Here is a 21,083-nt window from a genome sequence, read left to right on the forward strand (position 1 = left end):
AAAGGCCCGAGAAAGCACTACCAAACTTACCCAGACTTGCTGCCTCCATTCTCTCATGAATCTCACACCTTCATTATCAGGCTTCTGACACAACTCTTACATGGAACCAACATTTCCCAAAGTGACCAATAAATGATCTCTTAGCTGCTCAATAGTCTATAATGTTCTCTCTGTTCATCTCTATCTTTTAGTTTCCTTCAAAACTCAGACTGAGGGTCACTTTCTGTATAATAACTTCTTCTCCCATCCCCCACCCACCCCAAAAGAAACTTATCCTGTATTTCTTTGAAAATTATTTGCTTATACACACACACACACACACACACACAAAAGAAGGTAAGTGATGAAGTGGATAGAGATGGGAAGACCCAGGGTGTGCTGAAGACAGCTCCCACAGGGTTAAAAAAAAAGCTGATTGTTAAATTTTTGGTGTGAACTTTCGTACCTTATGAATTGGCCAAATTACAGATCAGTTTGAATTATTGTTTTGTAGATTGTCTATATTTAAGAATGTAACGAAGAAAATGTTAGTGCAGATACATTTACCGGTATATCTTTTCAAAAACTTGAGTTCAAATTCTCTCTCAGACCCTTACTATGTGTGTGACTCTGGGAAAATTACTTAGCCTCTCTCAGCCTCAGTTTTATCATCTGTAAAATAGGAATAAAGATAGTACATACCTTATATGTGGCTATTGTGAAGGTCAAATGAATATATGAGAAGTGTTTTTAAAACTTTAAAGTGTTTGTTAAATGCTGGCTGTTTTTATATGTTGATCCCCCCCCACCCCAGTAGAACTTAAGCTCCTTAAAGACAGAGACTTTCATTTTTGTATTTCTGTCCCTATGTGCCCAGGTCCTTATTACCACCAGAATTAAGTATAAAATCATTTGTTTAGTTTTTAAAGTTCTCCCTTCACAAAGTCCTGGGCCCTTCCTATCTAGCCAGTGTTCTTCACACTTTACTCTCCTCCATATATTCTGAGATCTAGTGACACAGGCTTCATCCTGTCCTCTGTGCTACATAAGTATATCCATCACCCCTCCTACACAGACCACCTTCTTCCTTCCTTGACACCAAATATCCTGGAGAGAAGAAATCAAGAGAAATAAATATTTTTTGCCATATCAGCTGTTCTCCCAGAGGAGCAAATACATGCCTCTACTCTTCTCAGTTGAATACCCCAATCTCTGGTCAATCAATTCATCTATCAACATTTATTAAGTGTGACCTATGTGCCAGGTACTGTGCAAAGCACTGGAGATGCAGATACAAAAAACACAGTCCCTACCCTCAAGGAGCTTACAATCAAATGGGAGAAGATGACACATAAAAGAAAGCTGAAAAGGTGGAAAAGTCAAATAAATTCCCAAGTAATGCAGCCAGGTGAGAAATGAGATGTTCTGAGGTGACCTCTCTCCTTAAATGGAGGGTTAGAGTTCATAATTCCACTTTCCAAATAGAGGAACAGAGGGTGGTGAGGAGGTGGAGTACCAAGGCTGATGGGATCTTGCATGATGGCCGAGGAGGTCACCAAGAAGTTCTTGCACTTCTGTTTTTATCATGTTTCTACTTTATTTTGAAACCATTAGATCGTATTAGATAACAATTAGCTAATATTTTGTGTTATGTTTGGGAGCTATGGAGAGATAATGGTTTTGTGCATGTTGGACTAGAAGGCCTGTGAGATCCCTTACAATTCTGAAATCAGGCTTTTGGTACTTTACAATGTCCTCTCCTAACATATTATTTTTTGCACATGGTGGGTGCTTAATAAATGTTTTATGTCTATTGTTTAGTAGATATTGCTTGAGCAAAGTCAATGGCTGTCACTCCATTCCCTTGTGTTTCCCCCCATATCACAAGTGATTCCTGGGTCATCATCCATGTCCAAGGACATATACAGGGCCAAATCCATGCTAACTAATTTCCACATGCAGATGAATACCCATCCTCTGCCCATTGCCAAGTACAAAGGACACTCAATATGATCTCATCCACTTGGTAATTTCTTTCAATGGTGCAGATGCTGGCCCATGTAGGTCTGCCCAACATCAGCCAATCTGATCCATGTCCTACTGAAAGTCACCAAAAAGTGTCTTCCTGCAATGATGGAGACCTTCTATGTTTCTTTCCAAGATTTGAGTGATCACTCTGGCTGTCCATCTATCATCTCTAGCTCCTCTCAATTTGTCACCAATTCATCTTCTCTTCCTATCATACAACTCCTTGATGACATGTTTTACAGTTCCTCCTTGGGTATATTTTAAATCTTACTCACACCCTCCACACAAAAGGTAAATAGGTTATTTGCAGGAGACCTTGTATGTATAGAGTATTGGAATTGAGGGAGACTAAAGACACAGAGACCAGGAAGGGGTCTTCTATGATATTCAAGATGAATGGCAATAAAGCTCTAAATTAGGATGGCAACATCTGTAGAAGGAGTGCATCTGGGTGATGATTGTGTGCAAAAAGTGGTTCAAATGCAATTGTCAAAAAGGTATGGGAGTCACATAGAGTGAGGTACAAAAGCCTGAGAATCACTCATATTTGAAAATAATAATAAAATTCTTAGAGGAAGGCTCAACACCTCGGTGGTATTGAGGGGACTGGGGGCATGGTAGGAGCAGAGCATAGGGGTCAAACTTGCAGTCCACCCTGGCCACAAGCAGCTGCAAAACCCTTGACCAATAGGCAGAAGTAATTGGGAAATATTTAACAAAAGAAAAAAACCAATACAACATAGATTGTATTAATTTGTGGTTTTCTAGGTCAATATGTGGCCTGTAGGGATCCATTTCTATTTGAGCTTGACAGTGTTGGAGGGGAGCATTTAAAAACAAAAAGACATATGGACAAGAATATGATAGAAAGAGAGCATGAAATTATTCTAATTTGTGCAGGGAGAGGGAATCTATGTACTGAGGAAATCATGGGACCACAGCTAAAGAGCTAGAAGATGATCTAATTTTACCCCTCATTTTATAAATGAGGACATGGAGGTCCCCAAAGGACAAGTGACTTATGCAAGGTCATATAGATGTGGCAGAACTAGGACTGGTAGACAGATCTTTTGACTTCACATCTAGAGTTCTTTCTGCTACAGTGAGATCATAGATCATTTTTAGGGTCAAGTAACTAAGAAGGATCAGCAAACGACTAGATGCGAGAAGCAAGAGAGATGGATGCATCCAACATGCCAATGATATCTTAAACCTGGATGACTATAAGAATAGGATAGGAAAGTCAGGAAGGAGGAGGATAGCTACTGGAACAAATTAAGGGGATACAATTCTTAGCTGTACCTCTAGCTGGCAGAGCTCTGATTAATCTTAATTTTGTCAAGGGTCCTGTAAAGAGCACCTTGGACCTCCTTATTCCTCAGGCAGTAGATGATTGGGTTACACATGGGTGTGAGCACTGTATAGATGACAGATAGCAATTTGCTGAGGTCCATGTTTTCCATGCGCTTGGGCCGGGCGTAGATGAAGATGGCAGCTGAGTAGAAGATTCCCACTACAATGAGGTGAGAAGCACAGGTAGAGAAAGCCTTGAGTCGGGCAGCAGCTGAGGGCATACGTAGCACAGCTGCCCCAATGGCCATGTAAGAGACCAGGGCAACCATCAGAGAACCATAGAAGATGACAATGGCTGAGATGAAGTCAACCAGCTCAGTTAGTGCTACATGGGTACAGGAGAGATTGAGCAGAGGGGAGATATCACAAAAGAAGTGGTTGAGAACATTGGGGCCACAGTAAGAGAGCCCAGCAATGCAGGCTGTCTTGATCACAGAGACACTAAGGCTGCCCATCCATGAGGCCATGGCCAGCATGAGGCAGACCTGGGGCCTCATGAGTATTGGGTAGTGGAGAGGATGACAGATAGCCACATAACGGTCATAGGCCATGGAAGCCAGGAGTGTACATTCAACACAGATAAGTGCGATGAAGAAGAAGAGCTGAGTCATGCAGGATGTGAAAGGGACATGGCAAGGCCCTGACCAGAGCCCCAGCAGCAGGGTGGGCACTGTGACTGAGACATAACACATCTCCAGGCAGCTCAGGTTCCCCAGGAAGAAGTACATGGGCTTGTGGAGTTCTGTGTGGCTCCAGATGAGCAGAATGATGATCGTGTTCTCCAAGACAGTCAGCAGATAGAGAGTCAGGAACACAGCAAAGAGGACACTGCGTAGGCCCGGCCTTGTTGATAATCCCAGCAGGATGAACTCCTGGACCCGTGTCATGTTGGCCTCCTCCCACTGTCTTTCAGCCTGGGGACAAAGAGCACAGTCTTCATGGCATTACGTGTTGTCACAATGCTAAGTGGACTAATTCGGAGGAAGATCAGAGAGTGATAAATCAACCCAACAGCAAGCTTTTAAGTGCTTTCTATGCATCAGTAACTATATTAAACCCTGGGAAAATGAAGAAAAAGTGATTACATTGTAATGTGAGAGGTCATACATCCAATAAAGTGGAACATTCAAAACAGACACAGAGGAGAAGGCACTATTTGTATGCAGGGATGACTGGAAAGGGGCATACCTTTTACTGAAAATAATGTTTGTGTTGAATCTTGATAAAAGCCAGGGCTTTAAAGAATCAGAGATGAGGAGGTACTATATCCCAAACATGGCAGACAACCAGTTCAATGGCACGGACTTGGGAGATGGGCCATTGTGTGAGATGAATGGAAAGTACAAAAATGTAGCTGAGCCATAAAATAAATGGCGTTTAGTAAGAAGACTGGAAAAGATAGTTATGGCCAGCTGGAGAAGAGCTTAACATGCTTAATGGGAGGTTATATTGGAACCAAGCAGCAATGTGGACTCACTGGGGTTCATTGAGTAGGGGAAAGAACATGAACTCTGGATGCTACAAAACTAGCCATAGCTACATTTCCATAGCACTTTTCAGCTAACAAAATGTTTTATTTACAGTATCTGTGCAGGGTGAGTAGTGTACATATGATTCTTTTAGTTTTACTGGAAGGAAAATTGAAGCTTGAGATACGCTTAGAGTTTCGTAATTTGGAAGTACTACAGACGGGATGTAAACCCAAGTCTTAAGAATCTGAGTTCAATGCCCTTTATATTATTATATTATATCAATATCTTATGTGCAACATTGATATTTTATATATTATATCCTTTTATATTATACAATGCTTCCTTTTAAGTAACAATAAACAACATATTATTTTTACTATGGCTATTACTGTTAAATGATAATTCACACTCATGTGGCTTTATGAAAGGACTGAATGAGCTTACAGGAATGTGACCAAAATGGAACACTAAAAGAAATCTGGGGCTCTGTGGTCAAGACATTTCTCATTGTTGGAGTCTCCACTTGTGACCTCAGATGGCAAGTGTTTGAAAGAGCTTGTGATATTTAACTTAGAGAAGAGGAGATTTGGGGTAGGTGCAGGGCATGACAGCTCTCTTCAAATATCTGAAAAGCTGTCATATAGAAGAGGATCAGATAGCTGGGTGGCACAGGAGAAAGAGTAATAAATCTGGCATCAGGAAGACATGAGTTCAAATCCTACTTCAGAAACTTACTAGTCCTGTGAACCTGAGCAAGTCACTTAAAATTGATCTAATTTTCTTCATCTACAAAATGGGGATAATTATAGCACCTACCTCCCATGAATTGTTATAAGGATAAAATTAAGTAATATTTGCTAGGTGCTTTGCAAGACCTAAAGTGTTTCATCAATGTCAGCTCCTTTTATGATTGTAATCATGAGTTACATTCAGCTATGGAAAAGAGAGATAATATCATAGTATAAATAGACAGAGTTTATAGAAAGGCAAATTGCAGCTGTCTATATGGAATTTTTTCCCAATAATTAGAAGTGAAATAATCTACTTAAGGTGAGAGTTCCCCATCATTAGAAGAGGTTCAATGACTATTTGTTGACCATATTGAAGAGTGAATTCCAGCTTTTGGCAATGGTTTCCCAAGATGCTCTGATTCTTTTACTCTGCATATAATCCAGTGTTTCCTAAGGTCAGGGAATCACAGAATCTCAGCATAGCAAGGAACCTCTGAATTTATATAGTCCAAACCATACCTGAATAAGAATCCCCTCTGAGAAATCCCTGACTAGTGGCTATCCAGTGTTTGTAGGATTCTGAGATCATAGAATGGTAGATTCTGAGCTGGAAGGGACATGAGATGTCATCTAACCCAAATTTTCACATTACAGATAGAAACTGAGGCCTAGAACAGCAGCCCTAAATCACATAGGAAGCAAAGTAAAGATTTGAACTCAGGTCTTCAGTCTTCTAATCAAGTCTTCTTTTGGCTTCACTGTGCTGCTTCCCCTTTTGTCTGAATATTGAATGGTGGGGAACCAAAGGGGAAGGGGGAATTAGCTCAAAGTAGAACTTCCCATTTGGGAAGACCTCTAATGGAGAGGAAGTTTGCACTAACATCAATTCTAATCTCACTCCCACTACTACATATTGATACCAGGCCAGTCCTTTTGGAACATGAAGGGAAAGCCTAATGCCTCTTCCATATGACAACCCTTCAAATGAACAAAGATGTCAATCCTGTGGCTTCTTAGTTTGCTCATCTTCAATCAATCAATAACCATTTATTGATCACCAACTATGTTTCAGGTGCTATGCTAAGTGTGGGAGATAGACTAAACAACCCCAGTGCATTTCGATCCAATCTCATATAACCTGATTTTGAAGTCAGACACCATTCTACTTGTTCTCCTGTGGAAGTCCTTCAGCTTATCAATGCCCTTCACAAACTGTGGGACCAGAATTAAGCACAATACTCTAAAATACTCCCCATATCTTTGTCACACAGCCAAGGGTTGGACATATTAGCTTTGTGGGCTTGCCATATGTCATGAGGCTATGGACCCTATTTAGCTTGAGGTCCATGAAAATCCTCCAATTTTTGTTTTTTTTTACATGAAATGCCATGTTTTTCCTATCTTGTATCTGGAAATTGATTTTTTGAACCCAGGTCTGACTTTATATTTTTCCCTATCAAATATCAATGAAGGCACTACTTTGTCTACAACTTATGGTCTTGCAGAAACTGTCTAGAGCACTAAGGTTAAGTGACCAGTCCAGGATGACACATAAAGTAAGTGTCAGAGGTGGAATATGAACCCAGATTATCTTGGCTCTGAGGTCAGCTCTCAAAACATTGAAATCCTTCTTCTTTATATTGACTGGAATTTCCCAGTCAGAACTGAGGCAAGGACTGGTGTTATGAAATGGTCTTCATTAAAACCAGTCTGATTGGAGAGAGATTTGGAATTATGCCCCAAGAATTATTAAACTGTCTATATCCTTTGACCCGGCAATACCGCTGTTAGGTCTGTTTCCCAAGAGGATTGGGAAAATGGAAAAAAACTTATTCTAAAATATTTATAGCAGCTCTCTTTGTGGTGGCAAAGAACTGGAAATTGTGGGGATACTGTCAATTGAGGAATTGTGGTACATACTCACGATGGAACATTACTCTGCCATAAGAAATGATGAGTTCAATTATTTTAGAAAACCATGGGGAGATCTCCAGAAAATAATGAAGAGATAAATGAGCAGAACCAAGAGAACATTGTATACAGTAACAGTATTGCTTTAAGAAGAACTTTGAGCAACAAAATCGTTCTATTAAAAATACCCAAATTGACCTGAAAGATCCTATGAAGGAAGATGCTCTTTGAATCCAGAAAGCAACATTGTTGTGGTATAGAAAATGATGGGATGGTTGATTTAGAAAAATATAGAAAGAGTTAGACTTTATCAAGGACAATGCTATCCACCTTCAGAGAACCAGGTGATAGGAGGAAATAAGCAGAGCACAGTCTTACATACACGTGTTTGAGTGTATATGTGTATATATGTCTATGTTTATAGATATCTGTGTATGTGTAGGTATATATATGTGTGTATATATATGTCAATATACATATATATATATATATATATATATATGTCACACTTAATTTTATCCTTCTTTAGGGTAGGGGGCAGGGGGGAAGGGAAAAATAAAGTAAAAAGTGCATAGCAGAGAACAAAAGCAAACCAAGAAGGAAACAAAGAAAAGCTGTGCAGCTTTGAAACAATGTGTAGTATTTATTATAAGGTTTTCTTGAAATGTAAATTTATTTTTTGTGTTGAATCCTCTCTTATGGTCTGCTGTGCACATGATATTTTTTTCTCTTTTCTCATCTTATATTTAAGCATAAAATTAAAAATACATATTAAAATCAGTTTGAGCCAGTCTAGCCAAGTTAAATTTTACTTACAATAAGACTATATATTTTTCCTGCTAGTTGTTATTATTGGCCTATGTATTTCTGCGTGCATGTGTGTGTGTGTTTTGCCAAACAAAAAAAATCATATTTGTCTTGACTGAACCAAGGGGAAAATTGATGTCTCAAATCTTGGTGTTGGGAGGGATCTCAGAGGTCACTTGGCATAGTCCCTTGCAGAAATCACCTCTAAAAGAGATGGTCATCCAAACTCTGCCCCTAGACCCTAGGGCCAACACCTTGTACTTTTGGACTGATCTCATGTCCCTTTATGGTCATAAAGTAAATTTTTCTACAGGCTAATTAGCCAAAGAATGATCAGTGACATGAGGGTTACAAGACAATTAGCTCCAATATCATGCCTTGAATCCAGCAGGAGCAGATGTCAAATATGCGTTTGTTGAAAAAATAATGACATAACATCCTGGGAACATTGGAAAGGAAATGGGCAAATAGGATAGAGTGAGAAGGGGAAGCTCAGATAGAGGGAAATCTGATTACAATGCAACTGATCCTTCCTGTTGGAAGGTTTTCATTGCAGGGTCATTAAGGGTTACTAAGCTCCACACACACACATACATATACATATACATATGCATATACATGCACACATATATACATACATAGATATATGTGTATATATCTACACACTTATATATACATACATACATATGAAGAAGCATGGGGAAGTCCCATGTGTTTGACTTGGTTCAATCTACCAGGTTTTAACAATGCACCATCTCCTCCTTCTGAGCCTGTTCTATCATCAAAATAACCCTCATGTGACCTCACACAGAGAGTTGGTAAAAGAAAAGTGCTTTATAACCCCCACCCAAGACAACAGAAGGCCAAGGTGTTCTTTATGGTATTACTCAGTCCTTCCTATGCGTTTCCCTCTCCTGCTTCAGCTCTTTCCTTATCTTGCTTTGCCCACCATAACAAGCAATCACTCCCTCCCCCTGCCAAGCTGGCTCAGCCACCTCTTCCTTCTCAGCTCCTTTCTGAGACTCACCTCATCCATGGAGTGTTTCTGTGATAAGTCTTGTAAGGTTCCGTTACCTCAGATCCTCCTGTGAGCCCTGTAGATTTTACTTTCCTCAGGTTGGTCCTATTCTCTCACTGAAAGAACATAAAGACCCATCAAATGCATCACACCTGGACATTCCCATGGTCTCCACAGAGAATTCTTCCCACTTCTTCCAAACTCATGAGTGAACTTATTCCACAAACCTGGAGAAAGGATTTTAGTTTTCATCCTGCTCCATCTTTCTGTCAATAGCACTGACTATCTCCTCCTCTGGATACTGTCTCTTCCTGTGCCTCTCATGACACTGATCTCTCCTGTTCTTTCATCTACCTCTTGACATTGCTTCTCAGTCATTTTCATGGATTCCTTTTCTTCCTCCTTCTCCTTAAATGTGGGTATAAGAAAGTTTCTCATTCTAAGACCTCTATTCATCTGTTTCTGTGACTTCTGCTTGAGCAACATAGCCCCATTTGATCACTTTGGAATGATTTTCCATCACTGAAGTTTTTAAATAAAATATGGAATAACCACATGTTGGCTATTTTGTAGTGGGGCTTTCTGTTCATTTTAAAGTAGAAGATTATTGAATTCTCTTTCAACTCGGAGCTTACAGAATTCTTTTCAGGTGAGTCTTATCTCTCTCTATCCAGCCCCAATTTCCCAATTTGCCTGGAGGACAGAGGGCTGGTCTGGCAGTTAGAATGACCTAGGTTCAAGTACTCTAATTCACATCAACTCAGGACTACTCACTTCACCTCAAGGAAGGCAGCTACAAAACCCAGATGAATTGTCAATTTTGATTAGTGAAAATGGTTTCAACACGTGCAGAATTGTTTAGATTTATGAAATCATAGATCTATGACCACCTGCCTTCCCCTCCTCAAAAAGTTCTTTGTGATGCTTTAGTTGGGATTTTGAAATTGTGTGCTGAAACTAACTGCCGAGTTGCTCATGTCCATCAGCAATTCAAAGGCAATACCATCCCATCATCATCATCCTCCCATATTCTTTACAATATCTTTCTCCCAGGCTTGCCACTTCAGTCTTTTTCTGTGTCCTCTCCCTCCACACCCAAGTCCAGTCAGTTGATAAATTATACTCAGTCTACCTTTTCCATGTCCTACAATTAGTGGCATGACTTGCTATCAGGTCACCCAGCTCCCAGTCCACAGCTCTTTTAACTATACTTCTCAATCACTATACCTCTGGCTATCTTACCTGAGTGTGGTGAGTCACTGGGTTAAGCCTTAGTCTCCTTTGTCTCTCCTGGAACACTTATCAGGATTCTGACCATAAGGGAAACCAGGAAAACAGATGGTGGAGGCCTGAATGTACAAACAGCCTGGAGAACCTCAAGAATTGAAGAGCAGGAGATGTAGAAAGAGCTCCCAGGTCAAAAGGTCCAGGTGGAGATCAAGACCATCATCTCCAGTCTCCTCATTAACTCTGCCACTGGAGGAGTCAGTGCCAGCCTGTCCCCTTGCATACTCAATTATTACAAGTGGGTGATAGGAATGGTATGGAAGATCATAGACTCTAGGGTGTCAAAATTGGAAGGGCTCTCAGAGATGGTCAAGTTTCATTCCTTTTACAAGCAAGGTAACTGAGACTCAGAGAAGTAATGTCACTGGAAACATGATGGGCTGATCACAAGTTCATGGAATTTAGAGGAGAGAAGGACTTCAAAGGTCATCTAGTTCATTCAGGCTTCTTATTTACAGGTGAGGAAACTGAGGCCTACATATGTTAAGTAACATTCCAGATTTCACACAGCTAAGAAATAGCACTGGAACTCAAAATTAGGCATGCTGACATGAAGGCACTGAGTGCTTTTTTCACTGTGACAGACTGGTAAAATTTCACAGCTTTCACATCCAACAAGCATTTGGACAGGGAACCTTAAACATGAGCTGCCAGCCTCAGAGGCTACTGTGAAACCCTTGGGGGTTGGCAAATCGATGGTTGCCAAAACTTTTTTTTTCCATTGTTTATTCTGAGGTTGCAAAGGAGAAAAAGTTAATACTTAGGACCCGTGGTTTGATTGGAAGGAGTACTTATTTGACTTATAATCGTCAGGAAAAATTTATTTCCAAGTTACTGTCAGTAATTTTAGAAAAAATTACATAGAATGGGAAATGTACTGCCTGATTGGAGAAGGCGGTGTCTTCGATTTTTTATCTCAAAAGAGAATAGATTTTTCTAGCTACATAGATGAGGGAATTGGGAGATTCTTAGCTGTTGTTGTTGCTGATCCTTTGCTCTCAAAGAGGACCAATGGCATCATGAAGGGGATGTCTTGGTTTGTGAGTGGATTGAATTTTAGTGAGGCAGGGCGGTGGGAAGTCATCAGCCTCATTCTCTCCTGCAGAGTCACCTGAGTCCAGCATCAAGACATAAGTCAAGATGACTGGTGATGGCCCCAGAGATTCTTATTGAATACAAAAAAATGAATTTGACAAGCACGAAGATCAAGCATGGTTTCTTCAAGAATAAGTCTTGCAGGCTAGCTCAAGCCTTCATCTCCTCTTCTCTGGAATATTGTAGCAACCTTCTTTATTGAAGAAAAATAAAGTTTTATTGATGTCTTTGATTTTTAAATCAACAAAAGTTTTCCCTCATATTCTTCCTCCTCCTTTTCCCAGACATTGTTGTTTTTCAGTTGTTTTCAGTTGTACCTGACTCTTTGTGACCCCACTTTTGGTTTTCTTGGCAAAGACATTGGAGTGGTTTGCCATTTTCTTCTGCAGCTCATTTTACAGATGAGGAAACTGAAGTAAAGAGGGTTAGGTGACTTGCCTAGGGTCACTCAGCTAGTATTTAAGTGTCTGAGGCCATATTTGAATTCAGGTCCTCATAACTCCAGGCCCAGTGATAGCCACTGAGCCATCTAACTGCCCATTTTATTATGTAACAGTGTTAACATTTATGTTTCAAATGTCTTTTTTATAAGCAATATATTCATGAAATCTGCTTTCTAATTGAGTCTTCTGGCTTTTCCATTTTGTGAATGTGTTCATCCCATTCACATTTATGTCATGATCATTACTTGTGTATTCCTCTTCATCCTATTTTCTTATATCTTTCTTTTCTTTGCTCACTCATCTCTCTTTAGAAGAGAAGACTATGCATCTGTGGTATATTCTTGATGCAGTCTCTACCTGTCCACTTCTCTTCCCCTCACCCAGATGCAGATCTTGTGTTCTTCCTTGTCCTTTCTTTCCTTTCAAACTACTTTTCACAATCACTCTTATTAGGTTGGTATTTGTCTGTTCATGACTAATACTTCTCTGAATCTACCCTCCCATTCCTCCACCTCTTTGTAGGAGGAGGGTTCTGTCATATGGTTAGCTTCACTGACTGTGGTCCATCTTTAGTTCTTTTGTGATGCAAACCCCAGTGGGTTGTACCCTGGTCATTATTTAAAGATGACTTTAGGAATTTTTTGATGTCTTAAAAATGTGCTCTTCTCTTTTTTAAAAGTCTATTAGTCTATATCTTATAATAACAATGAAATATGCTAACATTTGTAAAGCACCTGCTACATGCCAGCTACTGTACCAAATGATCTATAATTATTATTTCATTTTATCCTCACAACTCTAGGAGATAGCTACTTATTATTCTCATTTATAGGTGAAGAAACTGAGGCAAACAGAGGTCAAGTGACTTGTCCAGGGTCGCACAGTTGGCAAGTATCTGAGACTGGATTTGAACTCGGGTCTTCTTAACTCCAGGAAGTTAGGCACTCTACTCCCTGTGCCACCTAGCTGTTCTTATTTGAATTGTGGTCAGAAATGGCATAATAATAAAAATGACAATAACAACAATAATACCAGAACAATCTATACAACATGAAAGAAAGATTGCAATGGATAATAATGCAAATTTGCGTTAAAAATTCAACTTTGCTTCAAGAGAAGAAAAGAATAGGCCTTAATTTTAACTATTTACTGTAAATTTTGTTTGATAATTTAATTGGACCTAGACTTTACTTTTAAAAATATAGCTTTCTTACTTGCCTTGTATCATTACAAAGAGCTTTTCAAAATAGTCATATCAACTTAAACTTTGACTAGCAATGGATTTTTATGCCTATTTTTCACATCCTCATCAACAAGTTTTCCATTTTTGTCAGGTTTGAAAAACTGATCATCATTGTATGATAATACATCAGAATAGCTTATTTCAATTATTGTTAGTGATCTTACATGATTTTTCCATCTGGTTTTTCATACTTTGTGTTTCTAATTTTGAAAATTTCATATTCTTTTTTTTTGCAGGGGGAAGGCAGGGCAATTGGGGTTAAGTGACTTGCCCAAGGTCACACAGCCAGTGTGTCAAGTGTCTGAGGCCAGATTTGAACTCAGATCCTCCTGACTCTAGAGCTGGTGCTCTATTCACTGCACCACCTAGCTGCCCCCAAAATTTCATATTCTTTGACAATTTTCTGTAAGGAACTGACTTTTACTATTGCAATCTGCTTGAATTCCCTAAAAGTTTTGGATGTCTGCATTTTATGCGAGATATTTTTAAAAAACCACCTTTTCTCCTGGTTCATATCTTTTGTTCTTAGTTACCTATGTTGATTTCAATTAATCAAAATATTTAAAAGATTTTTATACAATAAGATGATTTATGTATATGTATATACATATTTTGTATAGATATATTACTTGATTTTTGATTCTTCAGTTATGTTTCAATTTTTGTTTCTAAGTAATAAAAGTGTGATATGAAAGAAGTGGAAAGGCCAATACATCCAAAGATGTCTTCCTCCCTGGTCTGAAATTATCAGTAGTAGACATTCACCTCTTTGGGTAAATGGGCACTTATCATATAATCATATAGTATTGGATCCAATAGGACCTCATAGTAATTTACAACATACAGCATGAGAAAGAACTAGGTCCAAGAGTTGGTTGCACAATTTTGACTTTGAGATTACTGACTGTGTGACTTTGGACAAGGTCCTTTGCCTTTTCTATCTGGTTCACAATTGGGCTTGAGAGAAGAGCTTTCTAACCCTCAAAGTACTTTGGACATTCAAATATTATTACCTTAGTAAAGTAAAAAATGCCAATTAAAAGTCACACAAGCCAAGAAATTTCACTCGTTTAAAAAAGGGAAAACAGTGAAATTATTTTGAATTCTTTCAATTTTATATATATATCGGCTTTTCATTTTTACATATTTGAAAGGCAAATGGATTAAGTAGTAGTGGGAAAATGACAAGGATGTTATAACTGTGTGTTTTTTGTGTTTTCATTCTCAAATGGTAATGCCTATGTTCCAAAACATTTTGCCTCACAAGGGTCCTTATGTGCTATCCGTTCTTATTGTCAAAGCTGTTCCAAGATTGGCTCAGTCTTGTTCCTTCTTTTCACCCTGGAGTAATAATCTATTAACTAATAACTGTAGGGACATGGAATCATTGGTTAGAACATCTAGTTGCTAAGGGAGCACAGAATGGAATCTTTTAGCATCACAGATTTAGGGCTGAAAGGCTCCTTCCAGAGTATCTCATTCAAGCCCCTCATTTTACAGCTTGAGGCCCCAAGAGTTTATAGGACTTCTCTAACATTACTTTTGTAATAACTGGTAGAGACAGATTTTTTATCCAGTTCGATTTTAATCAAGAAGTGGACCCTTTCTGTGGTATGATGTGATCTCCCATCTTACAAAGATGGGGCTAATGTAAGTCATCTTTAGTAGAGGGAGAAGTCAAAGATAGAAACAGTCTTCCTCTCTCCATTATCCATAGAAAAGTTATAGTGAATAAATCTTCTAGAACCACCCCTTGTGTTAACTACTTCACTACAATAGAAATATGATCCCCAAATGGTTTACAGAATAGTTTTTCATTGTGAATATAAAGTAGGATTCCTTTGATCCTGAGACATGGTACCCAAAGTAGATTGTGAACTGCACTGATGGAAATTACTTTCTGTTCACATAATGTGTTGTATTTATATTCCCAGCATTCCAAGGTGCATTTGAAAAAGGTGCCAGAGGTTGACTCAACAGCCATTCCATCATCCTTGAGAAGTCTGCTTGGAGGTAGGTGACTTAAAGTATGTTTGATGCAAAGCAGCAACACAGATGATCTAGAGTTACACATAGCCTCATTTATTCACTTCTCTCTGGTTGGCAACAAGAGGGTGGCCCTTTGGCACTGCTCCAAAACTCTTTCCTTTTGGTTGGCCATATGGCCTGGGACCTGGCCTTACTCAGTCTCCTGGATCTGCTTTAACTGGATTTTGGCAGAGGAATGGAGTCATTTCTCTTTCTGTCTCTGCTGGGAGTTGGGAAGTCCATGTAGCCACACATTAAGGCTGAGCCTGGATCTAGGACTGTCATCATGGTTTGTCCCTTACCAATAGCTGGCTTTTTTTTTAGCATTTTAGAGTTGACAGAATGCTTAACATATGTTATGTGATTCTCACAACCCTGGGCAATGGGTGCTGTTATAAACTCCATTTTACATATGAGGAAACTGAGGCTGAAAAGGTCAAGCAATTTGCTCAGTATGGCCTAGCTAATAAGTGTGGGGGTTAGAACTGAAGCTCAGGTCTTCCCAATTCCATGTCCAACACTCTACCCATCTGGATACCACCCACTTTCCAGGGAGAAAGATGTGCCTTACATTTTTAGGATTATTACTGAGGATTCTATTTTCATGATGGAGGATTTGCTTCTTGAAAGACTTGTAAGTTAATTCCTGACTTGATAAATAATTGAGTTAATAAAGTAGCTGAGCTAATCTTAAAAGTGTTCTATTTGTCTATGTATTTGATAGTTCGACTGTTGCATGATTTCTAGGTTCGTTATTGCTTTGATAATCTTACCATGTAGTATATGTGCTGAATGGTCTCATTAAACCTCTCTTATGAGCAAAATTGTTTGTTTTCTGGAGTTGGGTCTTCCTAGTATCCTATGTCCAAGGTCGAAAAGATCTCAGAGTAGAATTTGGGGGTGCATGAAGCTCATTAATAAGACCTTAGAGACTGCTTAGTCCAAACACTAATTTTATAGAATAGGTAACCCATGGGAACATCTTATGGCTCCATTAATAAATAGAAGCATGAAGGTCTATCTGAAGAAACCTCTTCATCTCTGTCAATCTCAGTTTTCTCCTTCAAAGAATGGGTAGTTTTACACTTGCGTTATCTGCCTCCTTGGATAACTGTGTGAAAACCAAACCCTGAGAAACCACTACCAAACTCACTCAGACTTTTTGCCTCCATTCTTTAATGAATCTCACATTCTCATTATCAGGTTTCTGACACCACTCCTCAGTGGAACCAGCACTTCCCAAAGTGACCAATCAGTGATCACTTAGCTGCTCAATTCCTTTACCTATAATGTTCTTTTTGTTCATCTCTATGTTTTAGTTTCCTTCAAAGCTCAGACTGAGCGTCACTTTCTGTATAACTTCTCCCATCCCCCACCCACCCCAAAATAAACTTATCTCCTGTATTTCTTTGAAAATATTTTGCTTATACATATACACAAAAGAAGCTAGGTGGTGCAGTGGATAGAGCTGGGAAGACCCAGGGTGTGCTGAAGACAGCTCCCACTGGGATCAGAAAAACTGATTGTTAAATATTCAGTGTGAACTTTGATGCCTTGAAAATTGGCAAAACTACAGATCAGTTTGAATTATTGTTTTTTTAGGTTGTCTATATTTAAGAAAGTGATAGAGAAAATGTTAATGCAGATACATTTACCAGTATATCTTTTCAAAAATGTGAGTTCAAATTCTTTCTCAGACTGTTACTAACTGTGTGACCCTGGGAAAATTACTTAACTTCTCTCAGCCTCAATTTTCTCATCTGTAAAATACGAATAAAGATAGTAAATACCTTCTATATAGCTGTTGTGAAGTTCAAATGAATATATGTGAAGGGTTTTGCAAAGTGTTTTTAAAGTGTTTCTTAAATGCTGGCTGTTATTATTATATATTGATTTTCCCCCAAAAGAACTTAAACTCCTTAACGGCAGAGACTTTTATTTTTGTTTTTCTGTCCCTATGTGCCCAGCTCTTTATTACCTCCAGAATGAAGTATAAAATCATTTGTTTGGTTTTTAAAGTTCTCCCTTCCCAAAGTCCTGGGGCCTTCCCATCTATCCATGTTCGTCACACCTTACTCCCCTCAGTACATTCTGAGAGCTAGTGACACAGGCTTCATCATTGTTCCTTTGACAGCAAACTCCATCTCTGGGCATTTTCTTCTGGCTGTCTTCCAAGCCTGGAACTTTTTCTCTCTTTGTCTCCTGGCTTCCCTGGCTTCCTTCCAGTCCTACCTACAACCCTATTCTTCTACAGGGAACCTTTCCCAATCATTAATATTAGTGCCTTCTCTCTGTTAATTCTCTCCATTTTTCCCTGTCACTTGTTAGTACGTATTATTTCCACAGTGTCTCCCCCATTAGACTCCGAGTTCCTCAAGCTCAGGGACTTCTGCATTTCTTTGTAGCCTCAGTGCTTAGCATAGTGGCTGGTACTTAAGAGGTATTTAATAAGTGCTGGATTGACTGGCATAGAACATACACCTAATAAATTATTATTAATTGATTAATCAATGATATTTATGTGTCCTCATTCTAAACTTTTTTGGGGCAACTTTGGGTCAGCCTCTTCCCAATGTTGTTCCCCACCCAAGACTTAATAAAGTACCTACACCTGTGCTGGAGACTGGGGACACAAAGTCAGAAAAAGAAATATTTGCTGTCCTAAGGGGCTTCTTTCCTTCTAGAGGAATGATATGCACCCAGAAGTAAATATCCAACATTTGCAATATAATTTCAAGATGACTTTGGAGGACAGAATACCAACAACTGGAGAAATCATGGAAGACCCTTTGTAGGAGGTGACACATATCTAAGCCTTGAAGGAAACTAGGGTTTCTAACATCCTAGTCTTAGAGATGAAAGTTATAGTGGAGGGTGAGTTAAAGAAGGAATGCATTCCTTGGCTAGACACCAGCGTAACAGAAGAAAGGTTACATGCAATCATAGGATCATAGACTCAGGATTGAAAGGGCTTCAATACCATCTAGTCCAACTCCTTAATTTTACAGATAAAGAAACTGAGACCTAGATACATTAAGTGACTTATCCAAAGTCACACAGAGAATGTCAGGGGTATGATTTGAACCCAGGTCTCTACTCCAAAGTCATTGTTTTTTCTACTGTCAACCAAAATATAAGGTGGAGCCCAACTATGATGTGTTTTAGAAGTTAAACAACATTTCTGTTTGATCCGAGAAACAACATAAAACTAGTGAAGATTCTTGAGTGAAGAAATGACATGGACACACTGATGCTTTAGGAATATCAGTTTGGCAGCTTTGTGGGGCATGGACTGCAGAGAAGAGTGGTTGGATGCACTGAAAAGCATTAGGAGGCTATGTTAGTAATGGTTTCAGGGAGGAATGATAAGGGTCAGAATGCCAATGGTGGCTATATGAGTAGAGAGAGAAGGACACATATGAGAGATGATGCAGAGATGGAATTGATAAGACTTCGCAGCTCATTAACTTTGTGTGGGGGAGATGGAGAGTAAAGAGTCAAACATGACTTTAAGATTGCAAGCTTGAGGGGCAGAGCCAAGATGGCAGCTGAAAAGCAGGGACTTGCTTAAGCTCTCCCCCAAATCCCTCCAAACACCTGTAAAAATGACTATGAACAAATTCTGGAGCTGTGAAACCCACGGAATATCAGAGGGAAACAGGTCTCCAGCCCAGGAGAGCCTGGATGGTTGCTGGGAAGAGTCTATCGCACAGTGCTGGGAGTGGAGCACAGTCCAGCATGGGCCATATCAGGACAGATCAGATCTGGAGTCAGCCAGCTGGAACAGGCCTTAGGGCCATGAATCAATGAGCTATGGCAGTTACCAGATTTCTCAACCAACAAATGCCAAAGAGCAGGTTAATGGGAAACTGCAGGATCCAGGTGAGAGTGGTCAGGCCCCATCCCTGGGGATAGCAGAGGTAGTGCAGCTGTGGCAATGGCAGCAGCAGGAAGCTCCTGAGGCTGGTTCCAGACCTCCAGCTTCAGCTGCTTCCCCAGTCCCTGGCTCATGCGGTGGGAGGAATCTAGCAGCAGATCAGAGCAGGAGTGCAAGGAGTGCTTTGTGAGCACAAAGGCAGGTTCTCTTGCTGTGCCCTGCTTGGACCTGGATTGTGGCCCTGGTTGGCAATTCTTGGGGGAAGAGGAGCGCTGCTGTGACAGAGTCTGTTGTGATGATAGAGTAGAAGTAGCTCTGAAAATAGAAGCTCTTGGACCCTAAAGCTTGGGACAAAGTACTCTCTGCTCTACAAGCAGTCATACCCTGACAAAAAGCTCAAGGATCAAGTAGTTGTCCGGGAACATGAACAGGCAGCGAAAACGAACTCAGACTCAAACTCAAACTCTAGATTACTGTTTTGGTGACAAAGAAGATCAAAACATACAGCCAGCAGAAGTCAACAAAGTCAAAGAGCCTACATCAAAAGCCTCCAAGAAAAATATCAATTGGTCTCAGGCCATGGAAGAGCTCAAAAAGGATTTGGAAAAGCAAGAAAAAGAAGTAGAGGAAAAATTGGGATGAGATATGAGAGTGATGCAAGAAAACCATGAAAAACAAGTCAATGACTTGCTAAAGGAGACCCAAAAATACTGAAGAAAATAACACTTTAAAAAATAGACTTACCCAAATGGCAAAAGAGCTCCAAAAAGCCAATGAGGAGAAGAATGCCTTAAAAGGCAGAATTAGCCAAATGGAAAAGGAGGTCCAAAAGACCACTGAAGAAAATACCACCTTAAAAATTAGATTGGAGCAAGTGGAAGCTGGTGACTTAATGAGAAATCAAGATATTATAAAACAGAACCAAAGGAATGAAAAAAATGGAAGGCAATGTGAAATATCTCATTGGAAAAACCACTGACCTGGAGAATAGATCCAGGAGAGATGATTTCAAAATTATTGGACTACCTGAAAGCCATGATCAAAAAAGAGCCTAGACATCATCTTTCAAGAAATTATCAAGGAGAACTGCCCTGATATTCTATAACCAGAGGGTAAATAGAAATTGAAAGCATCTACCAATTGCCTCTTGAAAAAGATCCCCAAAAGAAAACTCCTAGGAATATTGTCACCAAATTCCGGTATTCCCAGTTCAAGGAGAAAATACTGCAAGCAGCCAGAAAAAAACAATTTAAATATTATGGAAACACAATCAGGATAATACAAGATCTAGCAGCTTCTACATTAAGGGATAGAAGGGCTCGAAATATGATATTCTGGAGGTCAAAGGAGTTAGGATTAAAACCAAGAATCACCTACTCAGCAAAACTGAGTATCATGCTCCAAGGCAAAATATGAATTTTCAATAAAATAGAGGACTTTCAAGCATTCTTGAAAAAGAGAAGACCACAGCTGAATAGAAAGTTTGAATTTCAAATACAAGAATCAAGAGAAGCATGAAAAGGTAAACAAGAAAGAGAATTCATAAGGGACTTACTAAAGTTGAACTGTTTTGTTTACATTCCTACATGGAAAGATGATGTGTGTAATTCATGAGACCTTTCTTGGTGTTACGGTAGTTGAAGGGAATATACATATATATAGACAGAGGGCACAGGGTGAGTTGAATATAAAGGGATGATATCTAAAAAAATGAAATAAATTTAAATGGTGAGAAAGGAATATATTGAAAGATGGAGAAAGGGAGAAATAGAATGGGGTAAATTATCTCAGATAAAAGTGACAAGAAAAAG

At 39.4% G+C, this 21,083-nt stretch overlaps 1 protein-coding gene across 1 annotated transcript; it reads right to left on the minus strand.

Moving 5' to 3' along the window:
• Positions 1–3,311: 3,311 nt before the first annotated feature.
• Positions 3,312–9,317, minus strand: LOC118836396 (olfactory receptor 5-like). Its single transcript, XM_036743706.1, has 2 exons — positions 9,309–9,317; positions 3,312–4,274 (listed from the first exon to the last, which is right to left on the minus strand). The coding sequence occupies exons 1-2, from the start codon at positions 9,315–9,317 to the stop codon at positions 3,312–3,314; spliced, it is 972 nt and encodes a 323-aa protein (XP_036599601.1).
• Positions 9,318–21,083: the final 11,766 nt, after the last annotated feature.

The sequence above is a fragment of the Trichosurus vulpecula genome, chromosome 2 (assembly GCF_011100635.1).
Source record: "Trichosurus vulpecula isolate mTriVul1 chromosome 2, mTriVul1.pri, whole genome shotgun sequence".
NCBI classification, from domain to species: Eukaryota; Metazoa; Chordata; class Mammalia; order Diprotodontia; family Phalangeridae; genus Trichosurus; species Trichosurus vulpecula.